The sequence below is a fragment of the Suricata suricatta genome, chromosome 5 (assembly GCF_006229205.1).
Source record: "Suricata suricatta isolate VVHF042 chromosome 5, meerkat_22Aug2017_6uvM2_HiC, whole genome shotgun sequence".
In the NCBI taxonomy this organism is placed as follows: domain Eukaryota; kingdom Metazoa; phylum Chordata; class Mammalia; order Carnivora; family Herpestidae; genus Suricata; species Suricata suricatta.
The window spans coordinates 17,194,628-17,221,051 of record NC_043704.1 but is presented as its reverse complement, the minus strand read 5'-3'; the positions used below and the strand labels follow the sequence as shown (position 1 = coordinate 17,221,051).

Below are 26,424 nucleotides of genomic sequence, written 5' to 3'. Positions count from 1 at the left end.
GAGTTGTCGGTGCTGGCGCCCTGTTCGACCCCGGACCCCGAGGTTTCTCCGTGGGTCCCGAGCAGTTGGAAGGGAAGGGGAGGTGTGATGGGCGCCGCGCGGCCGGCCGGGAGCACCCTACAGGTTGGGGCTGGGTTTGCTGCCGCGTCCATGTGGTGGTTAGTGGGAAAAGCAAGATCTGTCATCCCTCCGAGTCCGTGAACCTAGGGTAGGTCAGGTCTGTGCCAAACTTGAAAGCCATGTTTAAGACCTGCTGACAAAGTTTTCCAAACCCTTCCATTTTTTTTTTTTTAATGGAATCCAGCAGGGATGGGAAGAGTGGGAAGGGAAGGGAACTGGAGTCATATGCGAGCTGTCAAGTCCAGCTTTGATTTACACGTTGTGTGGAGTCCTGCAAAGAGTAATTTGGCCAAGAAGCCGACTCGTTTAAAGACTCGCTTGAAAAATTTAATAGATTTATTGATGTTTTATAGCTGATGGTATTCATCACTCTCTTCTCTCGACTCATTTGATGCCATTTATAGTTTCTAAAGATTTACTGCAGCCTTTGCCACAGCTTTGCAGTGACCCCTTGCTGTCTTCTCCCTGTACTAATTAGTTAGTCTTTCAAGTTTTTCATTGGAGTCTGGGCTACTGCGGTCCTCAAACCAGATTTGCTAATTCTGTTTTCTTCACTACTGGAGACTTCTTCATTCTTTACCTTTTGTTTTTCACCGGAACCTGTTTGCTTCATTCTAATGTGTGCCTACCTTTGTACCTTGTAATCACCTTTTATGTCTCAGGTACTATGTTCTTTTTCGATGCAAGAAGTATTTCTTGAGGACCTACTATGCACTTACAATTATTAGATGCTTTAGGCAATTGGAGCTAATGCCTAAAGCCTTTTTTTCCTCCTATAACTTTATATTCCAGATAGAAATAACACGTGTCCCGGTCAAAGACTTAAGCAGCCCATTATTGTATCAAGTTAGGGGACCAAATGAACAGTGCACATTATAACGAATTAGGGGAATTCAGTTGAGAGGATTATTTAGAGTAGAACGGTTGTCTACAGCTTCATTGAAATGGACCGCTTAGAGGATTGGAAAGATTTGAATGGATGGAGAGAACTTCCCAGCTAGAGATCAAAGGCATACAGATGGGGCCGTGGTGTTTTGGAGGGGACTTTAGGGGAGAGATTGGCTTGATTGGAATGTAAATAGTGGTGGTCTTGGAATTGAAAGATCTGTGTTTTAATTCCATCTCTGCCACCCTGTAATATTTCATCATTTTCTTTCTGAATTCCTTCCTATAGCGAAATGTTCCACTTAAAGGGGTGTTGGTAAAAGCAAATAAGATCATGTTTATGAAATGGCTTTGACGATCAGAAGCACCATGTAATTAAACTGCAGTGGTTCTTTGTGGGGAAGTAATGAGAGTCAGGATTACCAGAGCATTGGGACAATTTATAAAGGACCGTGAGTGCACAGCTCAGGAGCATGGATGTGATGAAAATGGTATTATTAGAAGATCTGTCTGGTACTGAAATGCAGCACAGATTAGAGCAGTGGGCTGGAGGCAAGAACTTGAGTACTATTTTCCCCCCTAAAGTCTACAGTTCTGAATATGGTAAATTATGTAACATGTTATTTTAGGGTGACAAAATGTACACAAAGTATACCTAGTTTTATATATACCCATATACTTTGTGTTCTTTTGTTTGTTGTTAGTTAATTCATGTATTTTCAGTCTAACGCTCTCCCAACGGAGCTATCTTGGCAAGCCCTGGCATAATTCATGTATTTTGTAGACATGGCGACTTGTTACATTTTAGATGATCCTTGGAAAATTTAACAATTACTCTATGTGACAACTCATTTTCCATTAACTATTTTGAATTAACTATATTTACACTAAGCAATGAAGAGCTAGAAGAGGAGTACTTCTAAGATGCTAAGCCAGGGCAGGATGACAGCTATGTATCAAATTAATTGGGAATTGTCTTCAAAATATATCTTCCAGGTCCTACTTTCCGATTATGTAATCTGAATTTTAATAAGCATTCCTGGTAAATTAACTATTATAGTCATTTTGTTGACTTTGGCACTAAGTTACTCTATGTGAAGTACAAGTTTTTAAAATAATTACTATTTAGTTACATAGACCTGCATATACTTTCAGCACTTTTGATGTTTTCTAATTTTGAATTATTGTCTAAGGAAGTGAAGATTTGTCATAGTCTTCCAACCTGATTTTGGCAATAACAGAATAAAGTAAACAGTTGAGAATGTGGTTGTAATAAATTCTCAGCTAGTATCCATAGGAAGTCCTGGTATGGGAAATGTGAAACAGTGGATCACTTTTTATATTTGGCTTTGAAATTTTTGTCAATTTTCGAACTCCCTTTAGTAGAGTATCTTCAGGTTTATTTTAAATTTTTCTTGGAGAAATTATCAGTTTAGATTGCAGAGCTAAGAGGGATAGTTTAGAAGGGCATTATCCTGTTTCAAAGTGCCTGCCACCATTCCACATTGATGTAGTGAGAAACTGAATTCCTAATAGTGTAGCAGTGCGGAGACTTCTCAAGAAAGACACAGGTTCTTTCCTGACCTTTACAATCATTGCCAAACTCTAAACCTTATGAAGAATCAGCTTTCTAAGCTATGAAAAACAGAGGTAATACTATCCTATCTACTTCAGAGTACTTACTGATAATATGTGAATGGCCTTTGTATATTATAGTGTGAAAGACATTCAAAGTATGTGATTTAGTTATATTACTGTCTCCTAGAGAAATATAAAACATACTTTTTTTTTGTCAAGCTAACTTTATCTTGTTTTCTAGATTGTTATTTTGTGTCCGTAAGTAATCCATAAAGTGCCAACATGGGAAAGAAACGGACAAAGGGAAAAACTGTTCCAATTGATGATTCTTCTGAATCTTTAGGTATATTTCACCAATTGAATCTTTAAAGTTATGTTTATATCCCTAAATGGACATATATTTTAATATGTACAGATGGGATCAAAGTGTACATTATCATTTTATGATTGCATTTTAACTTAATGTTTATATCTACATGTCATTTAAGTCTTGACAACATTGAAATTTTTTTTTAATGTTTATTTATTTTTGGGAGAAAGGGACAGAGACAGAGCATGAGTGAGGGAGGAGAGGGTTAGAGAGAGGGAGACACAGAATCCGAAGCAGGCTCAAGGCTTCGAGCTGTTAGCACAGAGCCTTACACAGAGCTCGAGTTCACGAACCGTGAGATCATGACCTGAGCTGAAGTCAGATGCTTAACCAATTGAGCCACCCAGGCGCCCCTTGACAACATTTTTAATGGCATAATATTCCATTGATGTAGAGGACCAGGGGTACATATTTTGTAATTCACACTGTTATAAATTTACATAATCTTTAACTTTTCAGTGATACGAATGGAATAATCTTAAACATTTTTGTAGCTAAATCTCTCTGCACATTCAGTTATCTTTTTAGTACATATTCTAGAAGTAGAGTTGCTGAAATAAATGGCATAAATAGGCTCTTTTGGTTCTGTTGCCAAAAGGCCCTCCAAAAATATTTTACTAATTTGCCCTCCAAAACTATTTTACTAATTTACAGGTCCCCTCGCAGTGAAATAAAGTGCCAGTTTCCCCAACCTTTGTCAATATTGGCTAGTGTCATTTGTAAAAATCTGCTGGTTTGCTAGTTGAAAAAGAGTATTTTCTTTTTTTAGTTTGTGTGTTTCTTTGGCCACTTGCTGGGATGTAGTAGTTTTTTAACATGATCTCATTTGTATTTATTTTCTCTTGGTGCAAGTTCATTGTGCATAAGCCAAATGTGCCACTTGACTAGTTTCTGAACCTCTCAGGTTCTTGAAGCAACTGAAGCGCTTTAAGTGGCTTGCAGAGCCCTCACTGATTTGGTCCCAACACGGTTTTCGATTTCACGTCCAGCTGCTCATTTTTACACACATCTGACTGCCAGTCTGAGGAGACAGTAGGCACTTTGACATTTTATACCTTCATACGTATGTTTGTGGGATGTGGCCTTTTAAATTGTTCTTCACTCCCTGACTTCACAGCTTCGTGTGAGCTTTGAGGTCAGAAACCCTTGAGCTCAGATTCTGGCATAGCCACTCAGTAGTTACGTGATCTTGGGCACTAAGTTTTAGTTTTCTCATGTGTCATTGGGGATAGTAGTGTCTTCCTTTTAGAAGGATCTAAGAATTAAATGAGATGATGTATGCAAAATATTTAGCACAGTGTTAGGCTCATAGTAAGTAAGTACTTAACATCAGAGCATTTTATTACTGTTATTAAGACTATGCAGATGTTACCTTCTGTATGTAACCTTTATTGATTTTTAGCCCTTCTTGTACTGTTCTAGCACATTTTGGAGATTCTTATCTATTTATTTATCAACTTCTTCCAGAATATAAGCTAGTCAAAGAGAAGGGCTGTGACTTGGTCTTTTTTAGGTTCCCTGTCCTTTACCACAGCACTAGCCGTGTGATAGTTTTATTGTTGACTGAATGAAGGACCTCTGTGAACCGTTTAAGATAAAGAGAATAATTAATATGATAAAGGCCTTAATTTAAAGAAAATAATTAAATAAATTGAAATGAATTTGCAATGGTGATGGTTATACCTTGGACTTCAAAACACAAAGTTTCAAATTTGTATAAAATATTTGTATAAAATCTTTGTATAAAATTAAAATAGTTAATCATAACAATTTAAATACCAAGTAGAAATTTAAGTTTTTAGATTAGCAATTTGTTTATGGAATAAATTCATTTTTGATGTTCAAACGAATGGTAAGTTTGAGATTAACCACAGAAAGCCATATTTTACCTCACATACTCCTTTATTATTTGTTTTAATAGAACCTGTGTGCAGACACATTAGGAAAGGATTGGAACAAGGTAATTTGAAAAGGGCTTTATTGAATGTGGAATGGAATGTTTGTCAAGATTGTAAGACGGACAATAAAGTAAAAGATAAATCTGAAGAAGAAACGGAAGAAAACCCTTCAATTTGGCTATGTCTTAAATGTGGCCATCAGGTATGCTCAGGTTTTGACCACCATGGGGTTTTGTAAAACTCTCTGAATTTATTTTAGAAGGTATTACCTGAAACCATTTTGGGTGAGTAGGCTGCCAGCGGGCATAGGCCCTGTTCCCTGGAGAACAAATGTGGGGCCTGAGGTTTGTGTATAGGTAGGTGGTTTACTGGAGAGTGTTTTCTGGGGCCACAGCCAGGAGGAGAGTTAGGGAAGCAGGGTGAAGCACAGGGAGAAGTTGAACTAAGTGGAGGTGCGGTGGGGCCTCACCTGGTCCCGCAGTGAACTCTGTCAGGCAGGTCCTGAACGGAGGCAAGGGTCCAGGCCTCTGTACCTGTGCATGGGCCGAGCATCGGATGTGGGGTGCCCCTGAGGAGGGGGATAACCTTGGGCAAGGCCTCCATTCCACTGAGGATAATTCCTGGGGATGGACAGTGGAGGCCGCATCATGGCAGCTGCGGGAATGGGTAACTTCATCTTGGGGGATGGAAGGTATCTAGGTAACCGAACGGTTGACAGATACTGCCACGGTGCTAGGGACCAGGGACTCTGAGCCTCGGTTAGTGGTGGCAAGTCAAGTTCATATATTGGACAACTGGTCTGCTACACATTCCTGTCATGAAGCTTCAAGATGATGCAGAGAACTTTTTTTTTTTAGATAATTATAGATTCCCATGCAGTATAAGAAATAATAGAGATATCACTATATGCTTTGCCCTTTTACAGATGTCATAGATGTCTGTATAGTTTTGTCACCTGTGTAGCTTCATGTATCCGCCACCACAGTCAAGATACCAAGTAGTTTCAAATCACACAAATCTCTTGTGTTGCCCTTTTTTAATCATACCCACTTCCTTACTGCCATCTCTTCCCCAGGTCCCTGAGAACCACCAATGTGTTCCCTATTTCTAAAAGTCTGTCATTTCAAAAAGTTTACATGAGTGGAATCATGTAGCATTTTTGGCTTGGCTCTTTTCACTTAGCCTAATCACTTGAAGAGTCATCTAAATTATGTGCATCAATAGTTCCTTTTTTCTTTTTTTAATTGCTGAGTGGTATTCCCTCCCTGGTATACCCCAGTTTATTTATCTTTTCTCCTGTTGAGGGACATTTGGGCTGATCCCATTCTAAATTTGGTGATTACAAATAAAGCTGCTATGAACATTTGTGTACAAGTTTTTGTGTAAATGTAATATTTCATTTTTAGTTTTTAAGAAACTGCCAAACTTTTCGGAGTGTGTAATGTTTTTCCTTCTAGCAGTGTATGAGTGATCAGCTTTCTCTTCATTCATGCTAGCATTTAGTATTGTTATGACTTTATCTTAATCATTCTGATAAAATCATGATGACTTTGTTTATATCATTCATTTAATCATTATGATAGTGATAGCTCATGGGTCAATTTGATGATATCTGAATATTAACAAAGAACATACTTATTCATTATATTTGAAAGGTTTTCATTAAAAGCCTTAAATATATAGGTGAGAATGAATATATTTTGTTCAGATTTTCCAGAATACATTTCCTGTTATACATGTGATTTTTGCTATCTTTAATTCCTGAGGGTAGGACAGTATTGCCAAGTGTTAACTTTGGTCCTACTGTGGTTACCTTTTGCACTGTTAACAGGTGATTCTCTCAAGACAGGTCATCTCATTCTTAGGTTCCAGGTGATCTCCAGTGGCGTTAAATTTTTCAAAATTAATGCCAACTTTTAACTCATTTATTTTAGAATTGAATGTTGAGTGGGATAAATCAAATCAGTAATGTTGATATCATAGTTAAAAGATTAGGAGCCACTGATGAACATTTCCCCTTCAAAGTATATTTTATTTATTGTAGAAATCAGGACCACTTCTGTAGTGCAGTCCAGGGGAGTTAGTTGGTGGCCTGGCTCAGATACATACACAGGGAAGATTTGATTCTTAGCAGTGATTTGACCAGCAAAAGGCAGAATATCCAGTCATGTTCTTTTATGAATAAGCTTATACATCTTGTAGTTGGAAATCACCCATTTACTTGTTCAATTAATGCTTATTGACCTTTCATACTAAATTTTTTGGGTAACAGATTAATTCTGTTTCTTTAAAAAAAATTTTTTTTAACATTTATTTATTTTTTGAGAGATAGAGTGAGACAGAGCATGAGTGGGGAGGGTCAGAGAGAGAAGGGACACAGAATCTGAAGCAGGCTCCAGCCGCTGAGCAAGCATTCAGCACAGAGCCTGACGCGGGGCTTGAACCCACTAATGGTGAGATCATGACCTGAGCCAAAGTAGGATGCTTAACTGACTTGACTGAGCCACTCAGGCACCCTAATTCTGTTTTTTTGTACTTTCAATATTTATAGTTCAGGGAGGAAGGATGCAAATATTAACAACTTTATTGTAAAGTGGAAAATAAGGAATGCCACCAGGAATTTACACCATGTTTTGTAGGCGTCTGTTCACAGTAAGACTACAGTACTTTCTTATATGGGAGGATATGTATAGGCTTCTGAGAGGAGGTGGCCTGTGAGCTAGATCCTGAAGACTGGACGGGATTTGATATAAGACAATATGGGAGTTAACCCTGGAAAGGTAGATTGAAGTCAGATGGTATCAGGTTTGTTAATTAGGGATTTAAAAGCAATTTATAATTTTTGAATGGAATGTATGAACAGAACTTTGTTTTAGATACCAATAAACTGAAAAAATATGAACATGAAGAAAGAAGTTGAAGTGAGAAAAATACTTAGGAAGCTGTTACGATGTTCAGACCACACCTAGTGAATGACTGAATTAGCGTGGTGTAGTTGGGACTAGAAAGAACAAGTTGGAGAGGAAGAGTACTTTGTGTGCACAGTTCCTAAATACCTTCTTCCTTAGTTGTCCTCAGTTGCCTGTTCATATTTAGGTTTTCTTTTTTCTTTTATGTTTTTTATTTAATTTTTAAGAGACAGAGACAGTGTGAGCAGGGGAGGGTCAGAGAGAGAGGGAGACACAGAATCGGAGGACAGGCTCCAGGCTCTGAGCTAGCTGTCAGCACAGAGCCTGATGCGGGGCTTGAACCCACGAACCATGAGATCCATGACCTGAGCCAAAGTCGGATGTTCAACCCACTGAGCCACCGAGGCGCCCCCATATTTAGGTTTTTAAAAAATCTGGACTCTCTCTAGAATGTAACTTCTTATTTCCCAAATTTTAAGAATGAATTTCTCAGTCCACTTCCTTGTGCATTATGGATTACGAATTCTCTTTTGGTGAACTTCTGTGGCTTTGAGGTTTATGATTATGATTTTCTAGGGCTGTGGCAGAGATTCTCAGGAGCAGCATGCATTGAAGCACTATATGACACCAAGGTCTGAACCTCATTGTCTAGTTCTTAGTTTGGACAACTGGAGTGTATGGTAAGTTTTAACTCTCGTGCCTGTCAGTTGACTGGAAACTATTTGAAGTATTGGAGGATGGAGGTGTTTGAGAGCAAGAAAGTTTAAATTTTTGTAGAATTTGTTTAAACACCATCCCTTTTAGGAGTCTAGCGAATGTAATGTTTGAGTGCCTTTTGCTTAGGATTATACACATATAGAAATTATTGTGTGTAGAAGACCTGAATCTTTCATCCTTTTGTTTTCTTGCTTGTGATACTATAATTGGCATGTGGTTGGTTATTATTTAAAAATTTGGACACTGAAAACAAATTTCTGATGAACTGAGAATATAGTAAAATTTTGGCAGTGAATTTGCATGAAAATAAATGTGAGGCTACTATGTATATTTCCTGTATTGTAACATCATTAAAACAAATTTTCACATCTTTAAAAACCATTTACACATTGAGCATCATCTGTCAGTTGTAAGATTGTTACTTTTGATGATGTAGATCTGTATTTTGAAATATGTGTAGAAAAAGCTTTTGACTTTAACATTGTAAATAGCCATTTCAGTAAAATGTTTGGAGTTTTTTTCACAGTATTTATATGTAGCCATGGTTCTGGCTCACCTTACCAATAGTCTCCTATTAGTAAAGCCTCGACACTATGGATAGTCTTCTTCAAGAAAACACAGAATTTTTATTTCCGGTTTCTTTAATAGAATAAACTGGTTGTTACACACTTTGAGTTCCAGTAATTATAATTTGTCCCCTTTTCTGGTTGACAGTTTTGTCACTTTTCTTCTCTGGGATCTTTTGGGACACAGGTGTTACCTATGTGATGATGAGGTCCAGTATTGTAGTTCAAACCGGTTGGGTCAGGTGGTTGACTATGTTAGAAAACAAGCTGGGATCACAACGCCAAAATCAGGTAAAATCATTTGTTTCTCAATATACTCTGTAATGTTGATTTATATATCTTAACCTGTCTTATACATGTATTTAGATTAATTTACTGTACTACGTGGCATTACGTAAACCTGAATGACACGAATTGTGGTTGGTTTCAAACTATGAAACTATTTTTGGTTAATAATGTAAAACAGTGGGAAGATAGGTAACTGTAATGTGTCAGAAGGAAATCTTAGAAACAATCTAGTCAGATGTGATGGAGGTCTGTGATGAGTCTGGAGTAAGTCATGAGCAGTGATGCCCTTTCTACAGGGGCCTTAAGGTGTGTCTGCCTCACACTGACTTGACCTTGTTATATTTGTTTGGATGATATGCAAATGAAGTACTTGTAGCTCCTTCAAAAGGTGATATATTTCACAGATTTTCTGCATACATAGTTAAGTAGGGTTGGCATACATCATATGCTTTAGGCTTGTTTTGATTTTCACAGTCACAGAAGTATCTCTGGCACAGCCAGAATTGTTTGTTCCTAACTTAAGGATTTGTTTTTGACCCATGGAATTTCATTTAAAAATTTTATTTCATGTCTGCATTCTTTACTTGATTGCTTTATACTCTGATTTCTTAAGGATGTGCTTGCTCATTTGTAAAACATTTCTGTGTAGTAAGAAAGGGAAGATTTGTACCAGACATAAACTGTTTGGTTTTATTTGTCAAACTATTGCTTACATCACTTCTGAATTTTTTTCATTGATTTTTCTCTTTTGATGGTAATTCACTTATGCTTGTTAGAAAACATTTAAAATCAAATAGCTGTCGAATAATGATGTTGGGTAAAATTCACAAATTCTAGTACTCTGTCCCAAGTATTAGTTTGCATTTGGTATCTTTGCATTATTACAAGATTACAATAAGATTTTGCCAAATCTTTTTTCTTCCTTTTTTTTTAAGCAGCAAAAGATGGTAACATTGAACTTGAAAATAAAAAATTAGAAAAGGAGAGTAAAAATGAACAAGAGCGAGAAAAAAAGGAAAACCTGGCTAAAGAAAATCCTTCCATGAATTCTGCTTCTCAAATAACTGTGAAAGGACTCAGTAATTTGGGAAATACATGTTTCTTCAATGCAGTTATGCAGGTGCCAATGTTACTTTTTTCTCCTCTTAAAAATTTTTTCCCCTCGTATTTATTATCGGATGTTTTTGTATACTTGTTACTCACAGTATTGTTTTTTCCCCCCAAGTAATTTATTTCTGGGTTTTTAAAGACTACTTAAGGAAATGTTGACTTCGCAATGCAGTAAAACACGGTGCTAAGCATTGGGGTGCTTTAGAATGCAAAACCACCCTGCCTCTGCCTTCATAGAACTTGCACCTGAGGGGGAAGCGCAGGACAACCTGGTGCAAGAACAAATTCCTGGTTACCGGAGGTGGTGCCGGTAGGGCGACTACCTCCTGCCGGGTGGTAGGCAGCGCTCTTCGGGAGGGAGGAGTCAGCTCTACACTGAAGTACCGATGAGCCAAGTAAAGTAGGGAGAAGAGCATGCCGTTCCTTCTGGTTTCCTGAGAGAGATGCTCTAAAGGCTGCAGTGTTGACAGTGATTTTCTGTTTTGATAAAAGAGAGTAAACTTAAGAAATACTTGGATTATTTAAATATTTGAATGATGAAATAAATATTTGATTTGGCTTTAAGTAATTTTCCTTTTCTTCTCCATCCTACGTTTCAGAATTTGTCACAAACACCAGCGCTGAGAGAACTACTAAAAGAAGTAAAAATGTCTGGAACAATAGTAAAAATCGAACCACCTGATTTGGCACTAACTGTATGTACTTCAAGTTGGACTTCCTTTTTTTTTTTAAGTTTATCGACTTATCTTTGAGAGAGCTTGCATGCATGTGCAGGGGCAGATGGAGAGGAAGAGAGAGAGTCCCAAGCAGGCTCAGCCCTGTCAGCGCAGAGCTCAGTGTTGGGCTGGAACTCCTGAACTGGGAGGTCTTGACCTGAGCTAAAATCAAGAAGAGTCAGGTGCTTAATCGATTGAGCCACCCAGGCGCCCCCAGAATTTTCTTTTACTGTCCGTAATTTTCCTCTCTGAATATACACATTCTAATTTATTACCATTATTACTTTTTAATGTTTGTTTACTTTTGAGAGAGAGAGAGAGAGCGCATGAGCATGGGAGGGGCAGAGAGAGAGGGAGACAGAGTCTGAAGCAAGCTCCATGCTGTCAGAGCAAAGCCCATATGGGGCTTGAACTCATGAACCGTGACCTCATGATCTGAGCCGAAGTTAAATGTTCAACTGACTGAGCCACCCAGGGGCCCCCACATTCTAAATTATTTTAAAGAATTGATGCTCATTTTCATCTTTTTTGTTTGTATTGTTTGCTTTTGTTTTAGGCTACTGAGTTAAACATTTTCAGGCTAATAGGTTTAGCTTTTAGATTTACTTGCTATGTGTTTATCCTATTCTTCTGTGTTCTAGTGTTCAGTGTCCTTCTTGGGAAAGTTGTTATGTGTGAAGCTATAGCATGCATTATTTTTTTTTAACAGCTTTTAAGGTGGCTTAAATGCTCTGTAGACAAATGAATTTTACCCTATTAATTTTTTTTAAAGTTTGTTTATTTTGACAGAGAGATAGTATGAGTGGGGGAGGGGCAGAGAGAGAGGGAGAAAGAGAGAATCCTAACTAGGCGCTGCCCCATTAGCATGGAGCCTGATGCTGGGCTCAAACTCATGAACTGTGAAATCATGACCTAAGCCGAAACTAAGAGGCTGACTCAGGCATCCCCAGCACTTTTTCAAGTATTCACATTTGCTTTGGCTCTTTCAGTTCTTAAGTGGTAAGCTCCTTATACTCCAAAGCTAAAACAGTCAACGACCAGGAACTTTCTCTGTTTTTGGATGTACATTTGAATTTTTTTTAATGTTTTATTTATTTTTGAAGGAGAGAGACACAGAGCACGAGCAGGGGAGGGGCAGGGAAAGAGGGTAACACAGAATCTGAAGCAGGTTCCAGGCTCTGAGCTGTCAGCACAGAGCTCGACCTAGTGCTCAGCCTCACAAGCTGTGAGATCATGACCTGAGCCAAAGTCAGATGCCTAACTGGCTGAGCCACCCAGCTGCGCCTGTACATTTCAATTTTTAAATGGGACAGTTTTGTCAGGAACGTTGGCAATGCAGGCAGTACTAGCTACATTTTGGTAAAATAAATGATTCCAAAATTTGACTGAAGAAAGTAATTTTTATTCCCATATTTAGGAACCCTTAGAAATAAACCTTGAGCCTCCAGGTCCTCTTACTTTAGCCATGAGCCAGTTTCTTAATGAGATGCAAGAGACCAAAAAGGGAATTGTGACACCTAAAGAACTCTTTTCTCAGGTCTGTAAAAAGTGAGTATCTGCCTTGATTATGTTTTCAGTGCATCAGTAAGATGCTGAGAAATAGTATGAAAAACTCAATAACATTAGAAGTCAACCCATACATATATTACAGCATGGTTTATTTCATTTGGATTATAAAACATGAACTTTATATAAAATTAAATCTGCCGAGGATGTTGTTGAACTAAAGGGAAATTTTGAGAAACTAGAACACTGTGAGATTTTGGATGTGATCCTAAGATTTTTGTAAAAATAGTTTCATATTTTAACAGACTCATGATTGCTTTTGTTTTCCTTTTTTGTTTTGTTTTGTTTTCTTTCTTTGTCTTTTTTTCCCCTATAGAGCAGTACGGTTTAAAGGCTATCAGCAGCAAGACAGCCAGGAGCTGCTTCGCTATTTATTGGATGGAATGAGAGCAGAAGAACAACAAGTTAGCATATTTCGACCCATGATTTATAATCCCATCCTCATTAACTTGTCTGTCATTTGATGTCTTAAGGGTTGTTGAAGCAGTGAAAACTAGTTACTGAGGCCATTGTAGTTAAAGTTTTTTTTTTCATACCAGTGTTTTCCACCAGTATGTTTCATAACTAGAATGAATGAAGAGAATTAGGAACGATTCTCCTTTTCATGATGCTCTATTTTCCTTGCTGGTTAGGACATTACTCTTCTTTGGGAGTTCTATCACACTAGCCTATACCAGAGAGCTCCAAAGCATTGGAAGATGTTTCTCCCAAAACAGTTCCCAGTTGCAGCACATTCTTACTCTGATTCTGAGTGTGATTTAACACAGCTTTTTGAATCTAGGAAGTATGTTCATTTTTAAGAGTCAGGGAACATAGTTACATTTAAAAATTTTTGTTAAGTTGCCAAGATATAAAGTATTGGGGGATGTTGAGTATAATTAATAAATGTAATAATACTAGTGATAACAATTGACAGCTAATGATAATATTTATTTTGCTCTTATTTTATGTCGAGCACTGTTCTCAGAATCTTATGTGAATTACCTTACTCGGTCCTCACAACCTTTCTCTGAGGTAGATGCTGTTAACCATTTCCTCACTCCATAGATTGGAACTGGGGCGTAGAAAAGTATATTACCTGGTTCAGGGTTACCCAGTAATGATGGCGCTTGGCTTTGAGCAGTGGAGTCCCCTGAAGCTGTCATTTAAACAGCTGCTTCTAGGACATGACATTTCAGTGGTCTCTCCAGAGGAGGTGGGCTCGTGCTGAAAAGCTTTGGTTTGAATAAATTAAAACCTTGAAGTAGGACAGTGCCTTTGTTCAGGGTTTAGTGCTTGTTTTATAATTCTTTTTAGCTCCTTGAGTTAATTTTGAAAGTGTGATTTTAGGAATACTAATTTTTATCTTTAAGTTTGGGGGAGCTAATTCTTGATCACTTTCTTGACCTGATTACATATTTTCTAAGGAAAATAAACTATAAACCTTTAAAAATTTAATAGTATATATATATCCATTTTATTACTTTTAGAGAGTGAGTAAAGGAATTCTTAAAGCATTTGGTAATTCTACTGAAAAATTGGATGAAGAACTAAAAAATAAAGTTAAAGGTAATGTTTGACTTTTTGAACTAAAATAGTTGAATTCTTCTGTATCTTAGGACAAGATTGCTGGCACATGTATTTCAAATTCACAGTTATTAACATACATTTTTCTCTATCACCATTGATTTAGAAAAATTACTCAGAACTCCAGAGGTGAATATTTTGGAAAAATTTAACACTTGATGTATTTTTATGCAGTATTGTAGTGAAATTTATAAAAATAGAGCTAAGACGATATCACAGTTTTACTTTCAAAGGCTTACACAGTCGGCCCTCGGACAGTGCAGAGGCTAAGGGATACCAGTCCTCTCTCTCCCCATTCTCTCACAGCCAGAAATCCACTTATGTAACTTTTCACTCAATATAAAACTTAGCCACTAATAGCTTGCTGTTGACTGGAAGCCTTACTGGTAACATAAATAGTAAAGTAACACATATTTTGTGTGTAGTATGTATTATGTACTATATTCTTATTATAAAGTAAAGAAGATGTCATTACAATCATAAGGAAGTGAAAAATACATTTTCAGTACTGTACTGTATTTATTGAAAAGAATCACACATGGACCCGCACAGTTGAAGCCCATGTTCAAAGGTCAACTGTGTTTCTAATGAGCGTGACATGTGAGTTAGACTTGTCTGTGAGTTGTAAGTACCTGGCTTATTAATTGTGGAACCAACTTCATTATTACGGTTCTGTGTGGCATGTAAAGATTTAGGACAGATGAGCCCAGTAGAACTTTTGTGACAACGGAACTCTTCCGTAGTTACGTCGTCTGATCCAGTAGCCACTGGCTACATGTGGCCATTTAACCCTTGAAATGTGACTGGGGTAACTGAGGAGCTAAATTTAATTTGTATTTAATATTAATTTAAATTAAATATTTACAAGCATCTAGTGGCTACTGTATTGTAAAGCGCAGTTGTTTGTTTTTTTAAGTAGACCCATGCCCAATGTGGGCCTTGAACTCACGACCCAGAGATCAAGAGTTGATGCTCAACCAACTGATCCAGCTAGGCACACTTGTAAATCACACTAGAATCACCACATAGCATCCGTTTGCCTCCTTGGTGTCCTTTAGGGTCAGGCCAGTCACAGAGAGAATCCTGCCCTGCTGGCACTATCTATCATCAAGTGTGTTTCTATATAAATGGGGTACACCTGTCATTTGAATAGGGTTAAACATTTCATGTGTTTAGAAAAGTTGACGACCAGGTAGTAAAATTGTCACCTTACACTGAACTTTCTAAGATTATTTCTGGGAACATAGAAAGATCAAAGAAAAGATTTTGTCTGAAACATTTTCCTGATGGTTTTTTTGTGTTTTGTTTTGATTTTAAATGGAGTTCAGCCTTACAGTTCACAAAATAAGTTACATGCATTCTCTCCTAAATTTGCTATTGAATATTAGAATGGTAGAGCTAGAAGTGATCTCGAATATCATCCAGTGTAGCCTCATCTGTTTATTTTACTTGTTGAGATATTGACAGATAGAAAGTCTCACTGACTTGCACGGTTTATTTTGCACTGACTAGATCTAGGGTGAGAACTGTTTCTTTTTCACAAGACATGATTGTGTTAAATTATGTTATGCTCAAAAGTGCATATATCCTGCTGATTATAGCATAAAAATAGAAATTATAGTAATTATGAGCAGAGAAAGCCTATGGGACCAGAAATTTAAAATGAGATTTTAAACTTAGGTAAGTAGTTTTAACTTATTCAATTAATTATATAAGGGTAATTGATAAACTTTTTTCCCTTTATAGATTACGAAAAGAAAAAGTCCGTACCAAGTTTTGTGGACCGCATCTTTGGTGGTGAACTAACTAGTACAATCATGTGTGATGAGTGCAGAACTGTAAGTTGCTGTGGCATGGACTGGACCCATGCACTAAGATTAACGGAGTGTAGTTTTGGGTTGTGTCCTTCATAAGCAGAAGTATCTAGTTTCATAAGCTATTCTTTGTTGAACTGCCCAAGTCTGCATAGTTCTATCCTGGGACTATGAACACTCCTTAGATCTGAAAGAAGTTAGCTTAACATTTTAACTTATTTCCCCCAACCCAAAGTCCTCAATGCTGTGTTAAGTTGTCATTTTCTTAAGTCTTTAATTTTAAAATGTCCCCCTCCCCACATGACCTTACTATATGATGTCTAAAGTAAATCTTTTTCTTCCTTTTACTTTTTTTTTTGGGGATTCATTAAGGTCTCTTTGGTTCATGAATCTTTCCTTGATTTGTCTCTACCAGTTTTAGATGATCAGGTAAGACTTACTGAATTTATTTTATTTAAGTAAATTTTTTTCCCCTGTGTTCAATCTTATGAAGGAAGCCTTGTCACTTTTTTCCAACTTTGTACATTAGCCCTTTTAGGAATTTTTGAAAATGTATTTGAGATAAGAGAATTTTAAAGATTTGAATACATATTGGGGTAAATACCCTTTTTTTTTTAAAAAAGAGAATAGTTGGTGTGTCTAGAATTCTTTATAGATAATTAACTTGATTGGTATACATATAGGGAAGTGTTTTCTTCATATTAAAAGTTATTTCTTTTTATTAAGACTAAACACAAATCTCTTACAGTTTTCAGTTCATACATGTTAATAGAGAGTATCTCAGTTTTCAGCCATATTAATTTGGTTCCTATTAAGTAGTAGTTGGAGAAAGGAAAACATGAATATTGGATAAATCATTATTCAAATTAATATGAATTAGGGGTCCCTTTAATTACCGTTACTTAGTGATTAAAGTCTTACCAAACTTACTTTTATTTCTCTTTTCCTAAAACTAATTTACATGGAAAGGAGAAGGACAGAAAGGGCTGCCTTAGATCACTGATAAACACAGAGCGCATTTAGAAGTAGACGCAGTTACGGTGCCATACAGCCCGTACTAATGACATTCATTACATCCCTTCTCGTGCACTTGCCTGTAAAGTTGCCTTTTTTTACTGTTTTATTTGTTTGCTTGTTTTCTCAGTATGTGAGGATTGCTTTCTAGTAATTGAGATGAATGAATTTTGTCCTGGATATATTTTTAAATATTGTGGGAAGTAAATGTAGCGTACAGTAAGAGTAGAAGAATATTTAGGTAACATGAAATCTTTTCACCAAATAGTAGTTGTAACATTTTCATTTTTGGCCCATATTTTAAGAGTGGTAAGAAAAGTATAAATGATAAAAATTTGAAAAAGACAATGGAGGAAGAAGATAAAGACAGTGAGGAAGAGAAAGATAATGACAGTTACATGAAGGAGAGGAATGACATTCCTTCAGGAACAAGTAAGCACTTACAGAAAAAAGCAAAGAAGCAAGCCAAAAAGCAAGCCAAGGTGGGTAACTGGGAAGAAAACTATGCTCTTCTAATTTTGTATTTGCAGCTGTTGCGTTTGAAGGACTGAAAGAAAAGGTTGTGCTTTTTTTTTTTTAACCTTGCATTACTTGTGAGAACTTCTAGTTTCATTTTTAACAGTTTTTTGAGTTCTTAAAATGTAAGTATTTAAGAATGTGTAAAGATGCACGAGAGGCCCCCTCTTATGACACAGATGACCACTTGAATTAGTTTCATATGTGTCCTTCTGCGGTTTCTTTCGGAAAATAGGATCAAATACAAATATGTAGTCTTGGTGTTTCCTCCTTTAAAAAAATTAGACACACTATTCTGGACCTTGTGTTTTGTTTGCTTCTACTTAATTAGATTCTTGGAGATTTTTCTGCTTCAGGACACAGCGATTCGGTTGTTTTGAACAGCTGTATGCCATTCGGTTTTATAGATGTCACCATAGTTCATGCAGTCGTTAGCCAGGTAATGACCTGCGCTGCAGTGGAGAGCGCTGTGGCCCTGCCATCTGTCTTCTCTCCGGAGAAGAGGGATTGCGTCTGTAGTCTAAGTGCCCTCCCTCCACAGAGGTGGTTCCAGTGTATATGACACCAGCGACATAGGAGATGTGCGCTTTCTCTTTATCCTCGACTGCAGTTCTGTTCTGTGACTTCTCGATTTCTGCCAGTCTGATGGGAAACACTATCTCAGTGCAGTTTTATTTTCCACTTATTTTAATATTAGTGAAGTATTTTTTATGTTTGAGTCATTTGTGTTCCCTTTCCTTAGCAGTATTGGCTCCAGTCCGTTCTCCATTTTTCTTTGATCGTGTAACTCTGTTTTTAGCTGAAACACATTGGAAAATGTGTCCTGCGTGTTGTCCTTCAGCCATCTGGAATTACAGATTAGCCTCACAGGGACTGTTATTTTGCCTGGAGTCTTCAGGCAGCCCCGTGACAGGAGTGTGCTGACATGCCCTCCTCCTGCTACGTGGAAATAGGCTGCAAATGAAAATAAAATGCTTCTAGGAGGGAAGTCCTTTGTCGTCCTCTGTATGCGAGGCTTCCTTGCTTCCTCCCTAATTTTGGGCCCTTTGTTTCCTGGAATGTTCTCCTCCATCCTACCCAAAGCAGTCCTGTACTTGTGCATCCTTGACTTCTCAGTTTGTTTTCTCTTCCCCCAGTGAACCTTTGACCCAGTAATCCTAACTCTTGCTGTGTGCGTCATCAGACCCCCGCCTGGTTCAGTGCTTGGCTGCTGGGGTTTGACGGTTCTGTCTCGGTCACTTCTCTTAGAGCACAGCCATGTCCTTCACTGTTTTGTTTGCCCCGTGTGATAGTATTTTGATGATGGTGATGGTTTATTCCTGCTTTCAATTCAAGAACTCTCTTCATAATTTATTTGATCCCTGATAGTAAAGGAACTTTTAGGATCAGGATTCTGGGAGTGAACTCTTCCTTATAAACTTATTTTTGATTGATAAGCAAGAAAACCCAATTTGGTACATGCCTGCTCTTTCTCTCCCTATTTTTAAAAAGTGTTTTATGGGGGGTATAGCTCAGGGATAGAACATTTGACCGCAAATAAAAAGTGTTTTATGCCTTTTACACAGAACCAACGAAGGCAACAAAAAATTCAAGGAAAAGTTCTTCATTTAAATGATATTTGTACCATTGACCATCCCGAAGATAATGAATGTGAGGCTGAAATGTCACTTCATGGAGAAGGGGATGTTAAATCCAACCGTATCTCAGAAGAGGAAATCACACATAAAGAATATTGTGTTAATCAGAAAGATTTGAATGGCCAAGAAAAAATGACAGAAAATGTAACTGACAATCAGAAATCCACAGAGGAAGTAGAGATGAGAAATGCCAGCCTGGATAGCGATCGGGAGGGGCTGGCATCTTCCCCCCCTGAGTGTCCCAGGAATTTAAGTGGTGCCCATCTGACCGAAGGGAGCAGTGAAGAACTGGACATTTCCAGTGGTTTCAGAAACCTTAACTTGAATGCTGCTCTTCAACCTGATGAAATAAACACAGAGATTCTGAGTGAGAGTCATTCTCCTGGGACCAAGGTGTATGAAGTTGTAAATGAAGATCCAGAAACTGCTTTCTGTACTCTTGCAAATAGGGAAGCTCTCCGTACTGATGACTGTTCCATCCAACATTGTTTATATCAGTTCACCCGAAATGAGAAACTTCGAGATGCAAATAAACTGCTTTGTGAAGTATGCACCCGGAGACAGTATAGTGGACCAAAGGCAAACATAAAAGGTATTTAGAGTCTCCCGCTGAAAGTGAGGTTTATGTTCAGGGGCACACTTTGCACTGCATAGCTAGAGCACAGCCAGTTAGTAGTTGTATCAGGAGTTGGACGGCATCTGGGCGTTCCTTCTCCTGTGTCAGTATTTTGATAGAAGGATGGAGAAACAGATTGAAGTGGCCGACGCTCTGTGGCAGCCCAACAGCAGATAGAGCGGGGCAGTTTGCTCTCCAACACCTCTCTCTGTGGGTCAGTCACCCCCCTGGGATTTATCACAACAGGGTCCTTCCCCTTACAGATATGGGCTGTTCCTCTGTATCCTCAGTGTCTCGTCAGCATTTGTGAGGGCTCTCCTCTCCCTTGTGTCCAGGAAGCTCCACTTCATCAGGGCCATGCCCAGTGCCCTGCCTGGTGCCAGGCCCCGGGAGGACAGCGCTTGCTTCTAATCTCCCTCAGATACAGAACAGGAAAACCCGACCGTTCCCTTTCTCCCCACGCCCCTTTGTTGTTGAGCTTGAGTAAGCGGGCTGAGGTGGGACTGTGGATTCCTAAGGATTCTTCCTGGAGTTGTTGAAACATTTTAAAAGTCTAGCTTTTTATTTATTCGCATGTCAATACAGAAAGCAAATTGTGTTGATTTTATAGCACTTTTGTTTACTTTAGAGCAGATCTCAGCAAACTGTTGTCCACAGGCCACGTTTGGTCGGCCGTCTGTTTCTTGTATGGGGGTCTAGACCTGTTTTTATTGATGAATATTTGCAAATAATCTGATAGAAAATATTATGAATCCCAGTTAATTAAATGGTATCTGTCCGAAAATAATTTCATTTTTTTTCCTCAGTAGACTATAGTCGTATTCAGTTATTACTATATTTAGAATTTTATCAGTAAAAAGTTGTGGAAATTTTTACTGAGACCTACAAAATATACTTGATTTTGCCTCTTGATCCACAAAGCTCAAAATATTTATTATCTGGTCCTTTCCAGAAAGGTTAAAGATGATTGATTGCTTTAGATGTTTTAAATGATTTTATAGCAAAAGTAAATCTTTAGAAGTCTAAATTCATTTCTACACTGCTAAAATTTCTTTTTTTCTTCAGGTGAAAGGAAACATGTTTATACCAATGCCAAAAAGCAGATGCTGATCTCTCTTGCTCCCCCTGTTCTCACTCTCCATTTAAAGAGATTTCAGCAGGTACCCTTCTGTTACCTCAAATTTTGTTTTAAATGTGTAATGCTTTATTTGTTATTGTCTCACCATATTCCTGTGTTTCCTGTTGTTTCTTAATTCTAACTTTCAGACAGCAGGGAAGTAAGAAATGCATCTGGGCGCGACAAAAGCTTAGATGGAGATGCCCATCAAGGCGGGGGAGCTTAGGCGCGTCCTTCCTCAGGTTTACTAGAACTGACGCTGCTGGCGCGTCCTTCCTCAGGTTTACTAGAACCGACGCTGCTCTTTTTTAGTGAAATTCGTATCTTACTTTATCCTTAATTTCAGGTTTAAAAAAAAGTCCAGTTTACTAGCTGTGTTTTCCAGTTAAGAAATTAGTGCTATGTTTCTGTTGTGTGTACATGATATGCTATTTGTTGATAAGAAGACATTGATACCTTGGATTTTCATCATTTTGGTGACCCTGTCTTTTCTGCAAGGTTCTTGCCGTAAGCAGCACAAGTTTTAAATTCAGTTCCAAATTCCCAAAGCACCTTAAATGTATTCCCTCCTGTGGTTGGCATATGGGCTTGACTGGGTGGGTGGGTCTCTGAAATACGCACTGAGCTTGGTTACAGAGGGAAGCTGGGAGCAGCGCTTTACAGGAACACATTCCCCAGGTGCTGAGTTTTATTTGAAGCACTTAAAACCTCCGGTCTAATCTGGCTTTTCTGGATGGCTGCAGCAGAAACATTGAGAATTTTCTCATAGGACCAGAGTTTTTTTCCCTTACATTTATTTATTTACTGAGAGAGCGAGAGTGAGCGAGCACACATGCATGCTCGGGAGGGGCAGAGAGAGAGAGAATCCCAAGCAGGGTCCGCACAGTCAGGGTAGAGCCTGAGTCGGGGCTCAGACCCACAAACCATGAGATCATGACCTTGGCCAAAATCAAGAGTTAGATGCTTAACTGACTGAGCCCCCTAGGCGCCCTGGGAGCAGCTTTCTTAATCTCTTGGGGTGTGGGGTGTGTATTTGGTGTGCACTTAGCAAAAATCATTTAGTGGTCAGAAAGAAGGGAGTCTCCTGAGAAGACTGAGCTAGGATTCGATGTCGGAGTTCTCTTGTGCATCAGGGTAGGACTCCAGTTTACCTAGTGTGTACAGCTTTTCTCAGAAAAGAACTCAGTCTCTTATCTCTCTCTCTTTTAGGCTGGTTTTAACCTACGCAAAGTTAACAAACACATAAAATTTCCAGAAATCTTAGATTTGGCTCCTTTTTGTACCCTTAAATGTAAGGTAGGTGAAAATGGTCTTTTGGGGAAAATTCTTTAGAGAGAACTCATAGCTTATTTACCAAATACTCCAATAGTAACTCACTGAAGTATGAGGTTGACAAGAATGAGTAGAGTGGGTCTTTGGTCTTTGTACCAATATAATCTCAAGATCTGTCATGAATCTTCTTGACCATTAGGTTGTTAATTTTCGTTTGTTTTTTGAATCTCTATTATTGTGGCAGATGTCTTGGGAGCTGAGGGCACAAAACTATAGATGAGCAGACGTAGTAAGTCATTTCAGTTTAACATGGTTGAGTGTTTAGATTGGTACACCAGAGCAGGGGTGGTGTGCACTGAAGCTGGTATGTTGGTGACTCAGGGAAAGCTCTGTGACGTAACCACCATTGACAGGAGTAAGGGTTAGTGTGATGGATCAAGAGGAAATTAAGTTTTCCAGGCAGAGGGAACAGCCAGAGCAAAGGCCTGTAAAATGACAAGTGGGGACTAGGGACCAGCAGGAGAAGCGGTGGTAGAGCATCCAGTACGAAGCGAGGTGCAGCCAGAGGAGTGAGGTGAGAAGGAGGTTGCAGGGTTATCATGGCGAGCAACCTGAGCTCCTGGAGGCGTGCAGGGGGGCCACTCAGGAGTGTAAAGCACTGGGGTGCCAGCCGTTACACGGGCTGGTTGCTGAAGCATGGAGGTGGACTTTATGCAGGGGCTCTCTAGTGAGGAAGCTGTTGAATGAACTTAGTCAGTAGATGGTGAGAGCTTAAACTAGGGCAGGAGAGGGCAAGCCTGAAAGAATATATCAGAGGGTAAAATAGACTCATGGCTGATGTGGGCTCTGGAAGGTGGGGAAGAGGCCTTGAAATGGACGGTTAAGAGCGGCACAAAAGAGTTGAGTGTGATTCCTGAGGCCTGGCTTGAGTGACGGGGCAGCTGGCAGATGGAGTACCATTAGCTGAGGCGGGAAACAGGACGAAGAACAGGTTGGGAGGTAGAGAAAGGATAATGAGTTTGGCTTTGGATGCATGGACTTTCAGGTATTTGTAAATACTCCTGGGAAACATTAGGGTGTGCATGAGGCTCAGGGCAGGGAGGGCAGGTCTGGAGATGAGGATTTGAAATCAGCACATAGATGATGGGTTAAACTGTGAGGCGAGGATCTCCTGTGCAGAGCGTGGAGAAAGAAAAGGGATGGTTAGTGACGGCTCTGGCGAGCGGCTGAGCGTGGGAGGCACACGCAGAAGAGGAGGACGCTTCCAGTGATCAGGACAGACCTCCGTGTTGAAGAATTTGGACAAGTGGAGAAGCTCTAGTATTGTATTATGTTCAGATTTCAAGTGCTTCAGTATAAACATTAATAATTTGTGTGCAAAATTTGAAATGATAGAAATTTTGTCTTCCCTCCCAACTTAAAATTTTAAAATTCTCCAAGAAAGGTATTTCAGAGCTGGTGGGTAGAGTGCATTGTAATTGTTCTTATATTCTCACCATGGGGCAGGGCCCCTTTTGTCAGTAAGCAGAAATCCCTTTGGATGGATTAGATTGAACACAAGAGTATTAGGAATCCATTGTTGGCCTACATCGCCCTGTATTCAGGTTGCAGGGAAAAGACTAGGTGGCCTCAAGTGTCAGAATATCAGAGAAAAAGACTTAGAAAGTATTTGTGGATTAGATGGTATAGAGGTCATGGTAAAGTTTTTAAGAAGTGTTGGTGACTTCAGTGGATTGAGCAATGAATGAGAATATCGGAAATAAAGCACATAGGTATGTTTGAGGCTTTGTTGAAAAGGAAAAGTGGTGGATCAATGTTTGTTTTTCTTTTTTTAAAGTCTGAGAAATGCAGGTAGGTTTGCAGACCAAGAGGAAAATCTAGAAGTTAAAGATACAGAAGAGAGAGATTTGATTGAGCAAGACCCTGGAGGAGGCCAGAAGGGCTGGGCGGAGGACACTAAGTTGGAGTATTGTTTGTGAACAAAGGGGAGAGGTTGCTTCATCTTCCTGAGAATGGGCGGCTGACAGTTGGGTAGGTTTTGTCTGTTTTCCTGGAGTGTGAGGTGAAGTCAGCTACGGAGAATAATAGCGGCTTGGGGGATAAGGAGAGGCTCTAGTTGGGTTAAATTTGGGCCTGCGGCTGTGAAGGATAGCTGTGGAAGTAAGGAGTAACTAAGGAACAGGTTACAGGATTAGACAGTCCCGTGGGGGACCCTGAGGAGTCCTCAGTGAGGTTGCAATCTGCAGGGACATGTTATTTTGCTTCCTGGCAATAGCAGCTGTCTGGGTGTGTGGTTGGGAAGGCTCACTGTGGGATTCAGAATGTTTTTTTTTTAATTTTTTAAATGTTTATTTATTATTTTTGAGAGAGATACACAGAGTGCAAACAGGGGAGGGGTAAAGAGACAGGGAGACACAGAATCTGAAGCAGGCTCCAGGCTCTGAGCAGTCAGCACAGAGCCCGACTTGGGGCTTGAACTCACGGACCATGAGATCGTGACCTGAGCCGAAGGATGCTTAACTGAGTCCCCAGGCGCTCCTGGAGTTCTACGATCAGTGTGGAGAAAGTGAGGGCTGCAGGATGCAGTTAGGTTAGAGAGAGAGATCGGTGAGAGAACTGGGAAGAGCAGAAGCGTTGTGAATGGAGACTAGAAAAGTGGGAAGACGTGAACAGTTCTGTGTGAGGATCGATTGCAGAATGTGGCACCTAAAATGGGATGGCAGAAGTCCCGGGCAGCTCACTGAAGGACACTGAAATCCCTAGGGAACCAGCCAGGACTTGGAGTGAAGTATGAAGTTCTTCTGTGAATACGGGGCCACAGATTACAGAGATGACAGTGTAATTGAAGAATTAGTGATGCCCATTCAGGGGGACTTTTTACAAGAGAACGTAAGTGGGATAGTTGTCAGAAAACAGCCCCATTCCCCCCCCCCAGCTCGGAGAATGCCTGTCCCTGTCACCAGTCAGCCCTACAGCACTTGGGGTCTTAAAAGAATAGGCAGCCTTCACTGTCTAGCTGTCAAGGGAAGTGAACCTTTGATAAGTTGAATCTCTAAGGAACATTTGTAAATCTAAGGGGTGGTTTTGGCACGACCTGGATGCTATCCTCTTGCTGTTGAGGACGTACAGTCTCGGCAGGAACTGGAATGATAGAACTGCTGAGGTATCGCAATTATTGGAGCGCAGGACTCCTGTAGTTGGCAGGTTCAGTTATTTAAGTGTCTGGGCCAGGAAATTGCAGTTGAGGCAAGTGGCCTCTGGTTTGTGGTTCTGGCAAAACTCAGTGGTGATTTTCTAACAAAAACCTAAGTGTGACACTTGTCCGTAGGCTGGGAAAACACAGGGAGAAAATAGTCAAGGTCAGACTTATGAAGGGTTTCTACATTTTCAAAGTAAAGGTTAGAAACCCTTCACTTAAATTGATCTTGTCTACGGCATCTATAAAATGGGACTAGAGCTAACTTCTGAATTTTCATTTTTAAAGAATGTTGCTGAAGAAAACACTCGGGTACTTTACTCCTTATACGGAGTCGTTGAACACAGGGGCACCATGCGGTCAGGGCATTACACTGCCTATGCAAAGGCAAGGGCCGCCAACAGTCACCTCTCCAATCTTGTTCTCCATGGTGATATTCCGCAAGGTAAGAGGGCCTGGGAGACTGGTATTCGGAGGATTATGGCAACACCAGGAAGTAATGAACTTGAACCTCCCCATTTATATTTTCTCCTGACAGGTTTTGAAATGCAGTCAACCAAAGGGCAGTGGTTTCACATCAGTGACACACACGTGCAAGCCGTGCCCACAGCGGAAGTCCTGAACTCACAGGCGTACCTCCTGTTCTACGAGCGAGCACTGTGATCCTGGCCAACAGCGCTGCCTCCACAAGCACGTTCGCAGCCTCTAAAATGGCTGTAATTAATTCTAAAGTGAAGACTGTCAGATCATGTTCACTTAAAGACATGCCAGAAGAAATCATGTTTCTTAAAATATTGAAGGGAAAATACCTAAAAATTTACAATGGTTTTGTATTGTCATCGTGGTTTTTATTCTTGCTTCCAGTTTCTGGAAAGGATTTTGAACTCCAGCCCTCTGTGCTTAAATGTCTGGGTGATGGATTGTAACACATCAATAAACTGACTTACCCCCTA

The 26,424-nt window shown here is 39.4% G+C and overlaps 1 protein-coding gene across 4 annotated transcripts in view; it reads left to right on the top strand.

Moving 5' to 3' along the window:
* Positions 1–26,424, top strand: part of USP16 (ubiquitin specific peptidase 16) — a 26,740-nt gene extending 316 nt beyond the window's left edge. The window contains exons 1-18 of one of the 4 annotated variants that reach the window (XM_029939088.1): positions 70–208; positions 2,825–2,926; positions 4,875–5,053; positions 8,337–8,440; positions 9,231–9,334; positions 10,267–10,451; positions 11,041–11,136; positions 12,575–12,705; positions 13,040–13,127; positions 14,193–14,271; positions 16,036–16,127; positions 16,476–16,532; positions 17,423–17,599; positions 19,199–19,862; positions 20,952–21,046; positions 22,213–22,299; positions 25,760–25,916; positions 26,010–26,424. In XM_029939088.1, the coding sequence (XP_029794948.1) occupies positions 2,866–2,926; positions 4,875–5,053; positions 8,337–8,440; positions 9,231–9,334; positions 10,267–10,451; positions 11,041–11,136; positions 12,575–12,705; positions 13,040–13,127; positions 14,193–14,271; positions 16,036–16,127; positions 16,476–16,532; positions 17,423–17,599; positions 19,199–19,862; positions 20,952–21,046; positions 22,213–22,299; positions 25,760–25,916; positions 26,010–26,134 (2,481 nt within the window). In that variant the 5' untranslated portion in view covers positions 70–208; positions 2,825–2,865 and the 3' untranslated portion in view covers positions 26,135–26,424. Of the gene's footprint in view, positions 1–69; positions 209–2,824; positions 2,927–4,874; positions 5,054–8,336; positions 8,441–9,230; positions 9,335–10,266; positions 10,452–11,040; positions 11,137–12,574; positions 12,706–13,039; positions 13,128–14,192; positions 14,272–16,035; positions 16,128–16,475; positions 16,533–17,422; positions 17,600–19,198; positions 19,863–20,951; positions 21,047–22,212; positions 22,300–25,759; positions 25,917–26,009 lie in introns of those variants that run through there. The other 3 variants (XM_029939089.1, XM_029939087.1, XM_029939090.1) reach the window with 3 other exon arrangements.